The 13,643-nt window shown below is 36.8% G+C and overlaps 1 protein-coding gene across 2 annotated transcripts in view; it reads right to left on the bottom strand.

Moving 5' to 3' along the window:
• LOC145296007 (exportin-2-like) overlaps nucleotides 1-13,338 on the bottom strand; it is a 101,242-nt gene extending 87,904 nt beyond the window's left edge. Inside the window, exon 1 of one of the 2 annotated variants that reach the window (XM_080142026.1) lies at nucleotides 13,213-13,338. Coding sequence is in view for 1 of the 2 variants with exons in the window: in XM_080142025.1 (XP_079998151.1) it covers nucleotides 13,040-13,092 (53 nt within the window). In the remaining variant the exon portion in view is untranslated. Of the gene's footprint in view, nucleotides 1-13,039; nucleotides 13,166-13,212 lie in introns of those variants that run through there. The other variant, XM_080142025.1, reaches the window with a different exon arrangement.
• Between the last annotated feature and the right edge of the window lie 305 nt (nucleotides 13,339-13,643).

A 13,643-nucleotide genomic window follows, 5' to 3' on the forward strand; every position in this document is an offset into this window, starting at 1 on the left:
CGTTAGGTAGCAGTGTCGGTCACAGAGAAGTATATTTGTTTATTGCGTGTGCGTACAAACATGGAAGCCAGTGAATTACAGTGCATAATACAGGTCTTTATAACTCAAAAACTACTTGTTTCTGCAAAATTTATGTGATTTTCTTATTCAGCATTGTCGAAAACATAAAAGTTGTTATTTTAAAGAAAATTGTGGAGGTGGACCTAATGTAAAATATACCATATTTTGTTTTATTCTTAAGTTATTATCAAGACTTAAAATATTTTGGTATCAATTGGCAGCCATTTTTTTTGTTCTCACATAACGCTCGACACTATTTTTCGAACCGAATAAATGCTTTAATGTAAGTAAAAATACTAAAAATTATTCAGCTACATAGAAGAGTAACTTATCTTTGATAACATCCCTATCACAAATGGTTACGTTCCCAACTCGTTTCCCTGACCAGCAAGAACAACACGCATCACTTCTAGATCTGTTTTTGACCACAATTCCCGATGATTGTATAATGAATGCCGACAGCCCACTGGGGAACGCTGATCATGCAGTGATAATGGTTGAAATCGCCCTAAACTCTAGGGCCAAACCTGAAGAGCCAGTGCTCAAAACAACGAGATATTATAAAAGGGCTGACTGGTAAGCCATCAGAGATCTTATCAGAGATGCCCCATGGGGAAATATTTTTCTCTTCCTGCTGAACAGTGTGCAAACGAGACCACTGAATGGTTCAAAACTGCAATTGAAGCACATGTCCCCATGCGGAAATTTTATAGCAAGCCCCACTCTCCTCAATGGTTTACTTCGACTTGCACAACTGCCATTGCTCAAAGGCAGCATGCATACCGAAGATTTAACCGACATAAGTCCAGTTCAAACAGACAGAAGTATATAGAAGCTAGAAGTAACATTAAGAAAGAAATAGCGACAGCTAAAAGAGAATTTACTGAAACCACTAAAAAATGCATCGAAGCAAAGAAATTAAGGAACTCGAAAATCTACAACAGTGTAGTAAATAATGGGCAATCAACAATTCCACTCTATTTCTGTACCTAGACCTAGAATATATAAATTAAAATCACGAGGTTGTTTGCTCAGCAACCGAGAAGGCTAACATGCTTGCCAGTCGGTTTGCCTCCAACTCCACACTGGACCCTCTCAACCACCCCCTACCTGACTTTCCTATGCAGACAGACGCCATGCTAGACGATCTGAAAATCACCCTTGCTCAGGTGCATGCTATCATAAAAAACCTTGACACTTCAAAAGCATGTGGACCTGATCTCATTCCAGCTGTGCTATTAAAAAAGTCCTCAGCTGAAGTAGCTCCAGTTCTCTCCAAACTCTACAACAAATGCCTTAATGAATCTTGCTTTCCTGCCTGCTGGAAAACTGCTTCTGTGGTACCAATATTCAAGAATTCTGGCGAAAGAATGGACCCATTAAATTATCACCATATTAGCCTCCTCCCACTTTTTGACAAAATATTTGAGACCTTAATTAATCATGCTCTAGTCCATCACCTTACAGATGCTAAACTTCTGACTGACCAACAATATGGATTTAGACAAGCCCGTTCCACAGCAGACATCCTAACTGTAATCTCAGAACGTATATACCATTCACTGGACAAAGCAGGGGAGGGCAGAGCGGTAGCTCTAAATATATCTAAGGCTTTTGACAAGGTATGGCATGAGGGTCTCCTCAGGAAAATTAGATCATACCGTATCACTGGTAGAATACTAAACATACTTAAATCCTTCTTAGATAAGAGAAAAAAGGTTGTCCTCGACGGTCGTACATCTAAACAATATGATATAAATGCGGGATTGCCTCAGGGGTCTACCCTTGGACCTCTGTTGTTCCTAATATTCATAAATGACCTCCCCGACAAAATTGCCTCTGAGATGGGTATATATGCTGATGACACTACACTCTATAACAGGCACGATAGGAAAACAAATGAACACATATCTAAAGAAATGGCAGAAACACTAGAGGAAGACCTCCAATCTGTAGTGGAATGGGGACAAAAATGGATGGTCACGTTCAATGTCGCCAAGACTAAACTAGTTTCCTTCAATAATTACAAGAAACCTTCTCTACCACCAATAGCAATGACCAATGACTCTTTATCTGAGAGTACATCTTTCAAACTCCTTGGCCTAACGTTCACAGGAAACATGAGTTGGAACAATTACATTGAAAGCATTGCTAGGGCCGCTGCAAAGAAGGTAGGCTCTCTCTACCATGCTAGAAAATTACTAACACCCGAAAGTATCCTGTACCTCTATAAGGCCACCATTTGCCCATGTATGGAGTATTGTTGTCATATTTGGGCTGATGCATCTGCTACTAGTCTCTCGCTCCTAGACAAGGTTCAAAAGAGAGTCGTCAACCTGATAGGCCCTGAACTGGCATCTAAGCTTCAGCCTCTGTCCCATCAACAAAATGTTGCATCCCTCTGCCTGTTCTACAAGTATTTTAATGGTGAATGCTCTGATGAACTGCAAGCACTTGTGCCCCCACAACGTAAACACTCTCGACAAACCCGACAGGCAGCTAAATCTCACCCCCACACAGTAGAGATCTCTAGATGTAAAAGATATTTCTACTCCAGTAGTTTCTTCTCCAGAACCGCAAGACTTTGGAATTCCATTCCAGGTCCCTGCTTCCCCAACTGTGCTGACGTGCAGAAGTTTATGTGTAACGTGAACAGACATCTTGCTGCCCAAACCCCCACATAGTACCCCAGTAGATGTTACCCCTGATAGTAGCCCCCTACACCAAAGTGGCAATGTGCTTTGTTTGAGGTGAAAATGTAATAAAAAAAAAAAAAAAAAACATTTAGACAGATTTTTTTTTTTTTTTTTACAAATGAATCATCACTTATCAAGGCTCAGAGGCCACTCGAGGATAAGGGTTAAAGAGTATACAGTAGTCAATGGGACAATATCATCGTAACTAGTGTAAATTTGGTAAATGTGATTACTTAAGGGGAACGGCTCATCCAGAACTTGTTTACGTTGGATTTGAAGACAACCATATTGTAGTCAGCTGGAAAGCTGGAAAAAGGAAGAGAGTTCCACAAGTGTGCAGTTCTAAAAAAGAAGCTCTGTTCATGGAATCTACATTTAGGTCTAGGTACAGAAATAGAGTAGGGGAGACTATTGATAGTGTTTTCAGTTAGTCGAGTGTTTCTCGTAAATATTTGGCGAGGGAGACCCTAGATTGGAGCTCAGATGAGCACTTGCCATGAAAACAATGATAAAGCAGAGACAGGCTCGCAACGTCTCTTCTGTGAGAAAGAGGTTGCAGAGAAGAGAAAAGGGCATCCCCCACTAGGCTACAAATATTTTGGACTCTGTCAAGGAAGGATAAGCAGCTTTTAGTAGCTCCTGCCCAGATGTGGCAACAGTACTCCATTGGCCGAACCTGGCTTTTATATAGGTAGAGAACTGCATCAGGAGTGAGATATCTACTGGAGCGATAAAAGGATCCTACCGTTTTTCCAGCAGCCTTGGCAACAGATTTGATGTATGTGTTCTATTTCAGATCAGGAATAAAGGTCAAGACCAGAAGCTTGTCAAAACATGGAGCCTCCCCATGACAAGAATCATTTATTTCAATTGATGCCAAATGGGGATCGGAATGTTGATGATGTAAAGATAAAAGCTTGGTAAGTAACCAGCCACTTTTTCCCTCATTGTATCACATGCTCAAGATCAGAGGAGAGAGAAGCAGAGAGAACTTGTTGTTTACGGTCTTTGATGTGCTGCCATGAATGGTAGTGTCGTCAGCATAAATGTCTACAAATGATCTAAGGATGTGATTTGGAAGATCATTGATATAGATCAGGAAGAGAGTTGGGCCCAGGATGGACCCCTGGGGGACTTCATCATTAATACTATAAGCTTCTGATTTCTCCCCCATCAACCACTACTCTTATGAGCTTATCTAGGAGAGAGAGAAATGATTTAATAATTAAAAAGACATTTCCTGCAATACCGTAGCTGGAGATCTTGTGAAGTAGACCTTTATGCCATACCCTATCAAAGGCCTTTGATATGTCAAAAGCAATTGCCCTAGAAAGGAAGCCTTCGTTGAGAGATTTGCTAATCCTATGAGATATAACCGTAAGCATATCTGCTGTAGATCTAGCAGAACGGAAACCATATTGTATGTCACTGAAAGGATTATTTTTGATGAAGTGGTCGACTACTTCTCTATTTGCTGTTAGTTGTGGAACCCTGCAATCACTTAAAGGAACTCTTTATGTTCGACACTGGCATCGCTTAATGTAAACAAAAGAGTATATTAGAAATGTTTCACAAACTTTAACTGAGTAAAATTATATCACGCTATTATTTCACATGTGAGGAGATGATTAAAATTTAATTTAAATTAACCACATTGTTTAACAAATAAAAAAAAGAAATAATGCGAGATGAAGTTTTAAAATGATTAAATATGTTTTATTTTATAATTTACTAGCCTGGGTGCCAGCGTTGCCCGGGTGTTTGTAGGTGTGTGTTGACCAATAAAAACAAAACAAATGCTGTAGTAGGCAGGCAAGCTCGAACCCGTGACGCGAAGGCAGAAAAGAAAGTGAAGGTGTGTGTAAGGGTGTTGGTTGAGCAAAAAAAAAAAAGTGGTAGTAGGCAGGCAGGCTTGAACCCATACCACGAAGGAGGAAAAGAAAGTAAAAATAAAACATGACGTGTTAGCAGTTGCGCCCATCACAAAACCGGAAGTGACGTAGGTTTAAATTAAGGTTAGACAATCAAAAGGGTCGAGCATTAAAATGATACAGATCTCATGAAAATCCGTCGCCGCTGTTGAAAGTGTTTGCGAGACATACATACATACATTAAAACAGACAGGTAAGATTTATATTATAGATAATTAAAAACATTGAATACTAAAACGTAAAATTTTGGGTATTTTTTGGGGTATTTTTTTGGGTATTGTATTTTTTGGTACCATGCTGAAATAATACTAAAAATAAATAATAATAATAACAATAATAAATAATATTGTGAAACTAGAATTTAACGTGAAAAAATTATTTAAAAATAGCGCGGTACCATAACTGCATAAGCACCAAATTTTACAGTAGATATCGTTCTTGTATGCATATGATGGCAGAGCGCGATACCATCTGCCATCATATATATCCGAGAACAATATCTACTGTGAAATTAAACCCAAACTTGGTGCTTATGAACTTTTTGGTACCGCGCTATTTTAAAATGTTTTTTACAAGTTAAATTCAAGTTTCACAATATCTTTTTTTTATTATTAAATTGTAATGCTGAAGCACAGACTAGTTTCAAAACACCCTCCCCATGTAAAGAATGGCTTTCAAAATAACATTATTTCAGCACAGAACAAAATCTACATAAGTATCCAAAAATTTAAAACTTCATCCTACATTATTTCTTTTTTATTTGTTAAACAATGTGTACAGTTTGAATTAAAATATAATCACATGATTACATTTTCAATAATAACGTGATTAAATTTTACCTATTTTAGGTTTAATAGGCAGATTAAATTAAACCAAACTTTAGTGCTTAAGCATTTTTGATACCGTGCTATTTTTAAATAGTTTTTTGGTCCCCGGCGAAAGGAGGGTGGACCTGTAAATTCACCCTCGTCCGTTCACACTTTTCTCAATAACTACGCCTTGGAATTTTTTGAAATTTTGCACAAACATTAAACATGATATGAGTAAAAAAGTAACATGACAGATTTTTCGGGAAAATTCTGGTTGCTCCCCCCCTAGGGGTGCCTTTCAGGTTAAAAATGGCTAAAATGACACTTTTGTGCTTATTAAAAAAAAAAAACTGATGCCTTGGATTTTTATAAAACTTTCTGAAAAGTTTTAACTGATTTCTTTATAATTTTGTTTGTCTATACTTTGCAATAACTCTTGTGTGTGCCCCAGGGGCTCTTTTAGGACTAATAAAAGCACTCCATTTTTGGGATTATTTCACCACATTTGTCCAAAATTTCCTGTGTATGTCTATTTAGCAGTTTTGCATGGTGCTGAACTCAAATTTAAAAATGTTAAGGCCTTGAGGACTTTTGGGGCTAAATGATGGATGCAGAACTCAAATTTACATATATTAAGGCCTAAAACTGCACCGCTTGTTAATTTTCACCAACACTGAACGTCCCCTGGGGACTTTGGGGGCTAAAGAGGGGTTGGGGTGCTGAACTTAGTCGTTTTTTTTTCACTGTGCACTCATGGGGACCATGCATGCTTCATTTGTTCAGGTTAAATTCAAGTTTCACGATTTTTTTTTATTCAATTGTAAGGTGGAAGCACAGAATAGTTACAAAACACCCTCCCTCCCCATGTTAAGAACGGCTTTCAGAATAATAACATTATTATTTCAGCACGGTACCAAAAATACATAAGTACCTTATATTTTACCTTGTATTGTTCAATGCTTTTAATTATAAATTATAAAATAAAATACATTTATTTTAAAACTTCACCTTGCATTATTTCTTTTTTATTTGTTAACTTTTGACTGAGATTCATTACCATGATCATAATCCTGTATTATTTATTGACATTTGTGTTTATAGTTCGGTAAAAATCGGTAACAGTCCAAAGACAAATTGCACGAAACGAAACCGGGTTTATGAAAAAAATAAACAAATTAATTGCGCTCTTTCGTACTGTTATTATTTCATTATTTCTTTTCGAAAAGTCTAAAACAACGCCCAACTACGTGCGCATATTAATAATGAAAATGTACTTATTGTACCGCACTATTTTTAATAGTATATCCAAGTTAAATTAAAGTTTTATGATATCTTTTTTATTATTATTATTAAATTGTTAGGTGAAATTGCAGAATAGTTACAAAACACTTATCCCATGTTAAGAATGGCTTTGTAAATATCATTTAAGCATGGCAAAAATACAACAATTTACGGTGCTTGTTAAAATGGAGTCGACAGATCGATTTTTTTTAATTGTGTCGTTTTAAGCAAATATAATATTACGTACTTAATTGTCATGTCGAAAATAGTAATATATCCAAAAATTAGGAAAAATTATCGAGTAGAAAGTTATAGTTAAAAGTAATTTTTACGGAAAATTGGGTAAAGTTGCATTTTTCTTAGACGTTATAAAATAGGCATTGAGGTGTGTCAGATATTTCGTGAAAATAGTGAATAATTCCACCCCATCTTTCCAAGCTTATAACTCCTCGAAAAATGTAATTCAAGCCCTACTTTTTTTTTCAATTAAAGGAGCAAGGACCAAGGTTTCATTAAAAAAAAAAAAAAAAAAAAAAAAAAAAAAAAAAGTGTTTTTTTTTTTAAAAAGGTTTTAAACTTCGGACTTTACAGGTAAATTTCTAAAAAACAGTACTATTTTTTTGTTTTAAATTTGAATATATTATTTATTGACCTTTTCTCTTCAATTTGTGATATATAAGACTTTGGTACATAAATTAATTATTTACTTTTTAATAGACATTTCAAAATGGGAGGCGTGAATTATTCGACCCCCTGTCTTTCCAAGCTTATAACTCATCGAAAAATGTAATTCAAGCCCTAATTTTTTTCAATTAAAGGAGTAAGGACCAAGGTTCCATTAAAAAAAAAAAAAAAAGGCTTTAAACTTCAAACTTTACAGATAAATTTCTAAAAAACACTACGTTTTTTTTTTTGTTTTAAATTTGAATATATTATCTATTGACCTTTTCTCTTCAATTTGTGAGTAAATTAATTATTTACTTTTCGGTGTGTAAATTAATTATTTACTTTTTACTAGACACTTGAAGATGGGGGGGGCGTGAATTAAAAAAAAACGTTGGTCTAAAATATTATATTCGGTTTATTGGAAAGAACATAAAATTTCACATTGACCCTGAAAATATCGTAAAAATAGAATCAATAGAAAAATTTTGATAGATTTTTAAAGTTTAAAAATTGAAAAATATTGAGTTCGGAAAATTCATTACTGTTTAAAAAAATAAATAAATAAAAATATTTCTATTACTTTTAAAACAACTTTAATAGTTTATTTTGGAAGTATAATCCATAAAGAAAATAAACAACCCACTTTTAACAGAGAAATTACGAGATTTTTATATTTTATTCGCAGTTTCGTGTTAGGGGTGTCAAAAATTCCTACAAAAATTCTGATACACCTTACCTTCTTCACTGAAGAGTTCACACACAAGGATCATAATGAATAACTTAGCTTACTTGTTCATGGCGTGTGTTGTTAATAGCCATAGACTTTAATGATTTTGAAAACAAGGATTTTATCCTCGGTCCCGAAAATCAACAGATTAGAGTCTAATCATTGGACTATTCCTGTAATGACCTGGTCCCTGTTAATTGCAATGTAGTTCTGGTTCAGTGCAGTTCTAGGAGGTCCACCCTCCCAGACTTTGCCCTCTTTGAGAAAGGGTTAGTCGGCATTCCCTGATGGGAATGCCGACGAGGCTGCACAGGCATCTTTAGCAGTCAGAGAGATGCTCCTCCTCTCCTCTGGAGCACTGTTTAGTGTTTCAATCCCATTTTCCGAACCTAGCGATAGTTCTTGCGGTGCGAGAGAACTAAATACCGACAATTTTTTTTTTTTTTTTTTTTTTATTCAATTTTCACCCCAAACAAGGCACAGTGCCACTTTGAAGCAGGGGGCTACTATTAGGGAATTAATTAGCGGGGTCATTATGAAGGGAGAAGAGTAGAAAGATGTTTGTTAACATTACACTTGAACTTCTGCATATCATTGCAGTTGGGAAAGCAGAATCCCGGAAGGGAGTTCCAAAGACCCGCAGTTCTGGGGAAGAAACTATTGGAGTAAAAGGCTTTCTTGCACCTAGGGATCTCTACTGTAAAGGGATAAGACTTAGTAGCTTGTCGGGTTTGTCGGGGGTAGTTACGTCGGGGAGGTACAAGTGTTTGCAGTTCGTCAGAGCATTCACCATTAAAGTATTTATAGAACAGGCAGAGGGATGCAACATCTCGTCGATGGGACAGAGGTTGAAGCCCAGATGACAGTTCAGGACCTATCAGGTTTGCGACTCTTTTTTGAACCCTGTCCAGGAGCGAGAGACAAGCAGCAGATGCACCAGCCCAGATGTGACAACAGTACTCCATACATGGGCGAATGGTTGCCTTATAGAGGTATAGGATACTGGCAGGCGTAAGTAGTTTTCTAGCACAGTAGAGGGAGCCAACCTTCCTTGCAGCAGCCTTGGCAATGCTCTCAATGTATCTATTCCAGTTCATATTCCCTGTAAACGTTAGGCCGAGGAGTTTAAAAGAAGTACTTTCAGGCAATGTGTTCTTGGCCATTGCTATTGGTGGTAGAGAAGGTTTCTTGTAGTTATTGAAGGAAACAAGCTTAGTCTTAGCAGCATTGAATGAGACCAACCATTTTTGTCCCCATTCCACTACGGATTGGAGGTCATCCTCTAGTGTTTCTGCCATTTTCTTGGATATGTGTTCATTTGTTTTCCCCTCATATCTGTTATAGAGAGTGGTGTCATCGGCAAATATACCCATCTCCGAAACAATTTTATCAGGGAGGTCACTTATGAATATCAGGAACAATAGAGGTCCAAGGATAGACCCCTGAGGCACTCCCGCATTTATGTCATATTGTTTGGATGTACGTCCGTCGAGGACAACTTTGATTTTTCTATTACTTAAGAAGGATTTAATTACGTTATGAATTCTTCCAGTGATTCCATATGATCTAATTTTCCTTAGAAGACCATCGTGCCATACCCTGTCAAAAGCCTTAGATATATCAAGGGCCACCGCTCTACCCTCCCCTGTTTTATCCAATGAACGGTATATACGTTCAGAAACTACAGTTAAGATATCTGCTGTTGAACGGGCTTGCCTGAATCCATATTGTTTGTCAGTCAAGAGTTTAGCAGCTGTTAGGTGCTGGACTAGGGCTTGATTAACTAAGGACTCAAATATTTTGGCGAAAAGCGGGAGGAGGCTAATGGGGCGATAATTTAGTGGGTCAGTTCTTTCACCAGAATTCTTGAAGACTGGTACCACAGAGGCGGTTTTCCAGCAGTCGGGAAAACAAGATTCGTTAAGGCATTTATTGTAAAGGTTGGACAGAACTGGAGCAACCTCGGCAGAGCATTTTTTTAATAGCACAGCCGGGATGAGATCTGGTCCACATGCTTTAGAGGTGTCTAGGTTTTTTATAATAGCATGTACCTGAGAAGGGGTGATTTTCAAGTCGTCAAGTGTGGCGTCTGTTCGCAGAGGAAAATCAGGGAGTGAGTGGTGTACCGAGTTCAGTGTGGAGTTTGAGGCAAACCGACTGGCAAGCAGATTAGCCTTGTCAGTTGCCGTGCAAGCAACCTCATGATTGTTTGTTAGTGGGGGAATAATTGACTGTCCATTATTAACTACGCTGTTGTAGATTTTCCAAAAATCCCGGGTTCCTAATTTCTGTGCTTCGATGCGCTTTCTGGTGGTTTCAGAGTAATCTGACTTAGCTATGTCTATCACTCTCTTACAATTATTTCTAGCTTCTATAAACTTCTGTTTATTTGAGCTGGACTTATGTCGATTGAATCTGCGGAACGCATGCTGCCTTTGACAAATGGCAGCTGCACAAGCAGAAGTAAACCATTGGGGGGAGTGGGGCTTGCTATAGTATTTCCGTGCGGGAACATGTGCTTCAATAGCAGTTTTGAACCATTCAGTTGTCTCATTTGCACACTGTTCCGCTGGAAGAGTAAAGATATTTTGCCATGGGGCATCTCTGATGAGCTCCCTGATGGCTTCCCAATCAGCCTTTTTGTAATACTTCGTTGTTTTGAGTAGTGGGTCTTCAGTTTTAGGGCGAGAATTTAGGCTGATTTCTACCATTATCACAGCGTGATCAGCATTCCCGAGTGGGCTATGGGCATTTGTTGTACAGTCATTGGGAACTGTTGTCAGAAAGAGATCTAGAAGTGAGGCATGTTGATCGTGCTGGTCTGGGAAACGTGTCGGAAATGTAACCATCTGAGATAGGGAATGAGATATAGAGAAGCTATATGTGGCGCTACCAGCTACGTCTGTGTGATTTGAGAATCCTAGCCAGTTACTGTGGTGGACATTGAAGTCACCAAATACATGTATTTGTGCGCTAGTATCGAGGGAGAGTGCTATATCTATGCTGTCTGAGACTTTGTTTATTAGGGTACAGTCTTGGTTTGAGGGAGAGCGGTAGAGAAAATATAAGTAGCTAATATTGTGTTGCATATTTAGTCTGAAGCACATAAAGGCCTGGCCCTCTGATTCTAGTTTTATTTCTCTAGTTAGGGGGAGGGTGTTTCGAATATAGACTCCAAGTCCATGCATATGTCTGTCCGAGTCCTTACGGTAGAGTGGGAGATAACCAGGCATGTTAAAGTGGTTAGAAGGTATGGAGGAGTGAAGGTTAGTTTCACTTAATGCTAAGATATCCGGGGTGTTTACAAGGAGAAATGACTCAACATCATCTAAGTTAGTTCTAAGCCCGCGGATATTAGTAATTGCAGTGTATTCAATGAATGATATTAGTAATTGCAGTGTATTCAATGAATTTTCGTAATTTTTGGATATATTACTATTTTCGACATGACAATTACGTAATATTGTTTTTGCTTAAAATGACATACTTCAAATATCGATTTACACCCAATTTACATTAAGAAATAAAAATGGTTAAAATATGTTAAAAACAAATCATAAAAAAAATGCAATATTAGGTGCTTATTCAGATTGGCATTTATAGCGGCAATTAGAAGTAAATAAAATACAAAAAATTCTGTATGATGTACGTACCAATAACGGAACGAAGATGAAATATTCCAAAAATCAGGTAATTTGATCAAGTTTTTTTTTTTTTTTTTTCAAGATATTAAGATTTTACGACTAAGCGAATCGTGGTATTTTCGGCAACCATGATTAAATCCAATGAAATAAGGGGGGGGGGGGCTCAATTTGAAGTGTAATGGTTAAAATCAGCCTTATGTTCAATACAGTTTAGTAGTAAAATTGCTAGAAATCGTAAAATTTGATTTTCTTAACAAAATACTTGATGGATTTTACGTAATTTTTGAAATATGGCATCATCGTTCTGTAACGAGCATGTACGTCATTTTCTTTATTTTTAATTGCCACTTTGAATAAGCACCCAATATTAATAGCTACATCGGAAAAAATAAATAAATAAAAAATAAATTGTTTTTTTTTGTTTTTTTTTTGGTGCTAATGCAGAGAGTGATCCGCGCTTCGACGTTTAATTAAAGTTTTATATGTTTTTTTATTCAATTGTAAGGTTAAAGTACAGAATAGGTACAAAACACCCTCCCCTCCCCATGTTAAGAATGGCTTTTTAAATAACGTTATTATTTCAGCACGGATCACTCTCTGCATGAGCACCTTTTTTTTAATTTCACGAACCCGGATTTCATTATTCTTGTGACGCCTTTTTGACAGTTACCAGATGTTACGGGCGAATGAGGTCCGTCATGGAGGAAGGTCTACATCTTATAAACACTAAGATACCATATAAATTTAAATTAAGTTGAGAATCTTACCTCAAAAGTACTGCCCGTTAACTGCACAAGCCCAAACCCAAAACATTTTGAAAAAAAAAAAAAAAAAATTTGTATGTAGTTAAACTACGTAAAATATGATTTTAATCATTTCAAAATGTTTTGGGCTTGTGCAGCTTACGAGCGGTACTTTTTAGATATGATTCGCAACTTAATTTAAATTTTTATGGTATCTTTTATTTATTAAATTGTTAGATGAAAGTACAGAACAGTTAACGAAGCCCCGCTCCCAATGTTAAGAATGCCTTTCTAAATAACGTTATTATTTCAGCATGGTCTGTAAACTGTACAAATAATCAATATTTATATAGCTCCATTTCATGTATAATTAGTTTTTTAAAAAAATACATATTCCAAAAACGTTACTCTTGCTACAAAAACTGAAACAAAGTAAGTTCACATTTTAATAAAGAAATACGAGAAACCATGGAATGTTGTACCGGTTTTTCAAAGCAACAACAAGTCTCCGTTCAAAAACATTTTTTTTCGACATTTATCCAGGATCGTTTCATATCATAATATATTTGTCTCAACACGAAAAGAGGCAAATAAAGAAGAGACATGAATAAACGGTGTAGAAAGATAAATAAAATAACGCTCCATTAGTACTCACATGTAAAGGCGGCTTTTATTTTTCTTCTTTTTTTAAATGGCGGCGCTAAACATAACGCTGGAGAGTTCTTTCAAGAGAGACAACTCTCGAGCTTCCGGTTATTAGCAACTACTTGCAAAGAACTAGTCTTATTCTTAATTATCTTTAGTCAATGCCGGCAAGACCCTTCTGTACTAAGACAATTTTATTTTTGCAGAATCCCCTTTTGAGGGGAGATGGTTATCTTGTGTCACATTTTGTTTCATGGAAAAAAATGAATAACCGGTCTTATTCTGTAGATATAATACCTTTTCCGTCCTCTGTCAGTGGAGGAGAAATCCTTCATGACTAAAACAATTTAAATTTTTGTTCCTATTCAGAGTACCCCTTTTGAGGGAGCTGGATTTTCTCCGCACTAAAAACCGACATTTACTCTAACTCTTCTCTCGTGG

Source organism: Euprymna scolopes, chromosome 16 (genome assembly GCF_053919585.1).
Source record: "Euprymna scolopes isolate OS-2025 chromosome 16, ASM5391958v1, whole genome shotgun sequence".
Lineage (NCBI taxonomy): Eukaryota > Metazoa > Mollusca > Cephalopoda > Sepiida > Sepiolidae > Euprymna > Euprymna scolopes.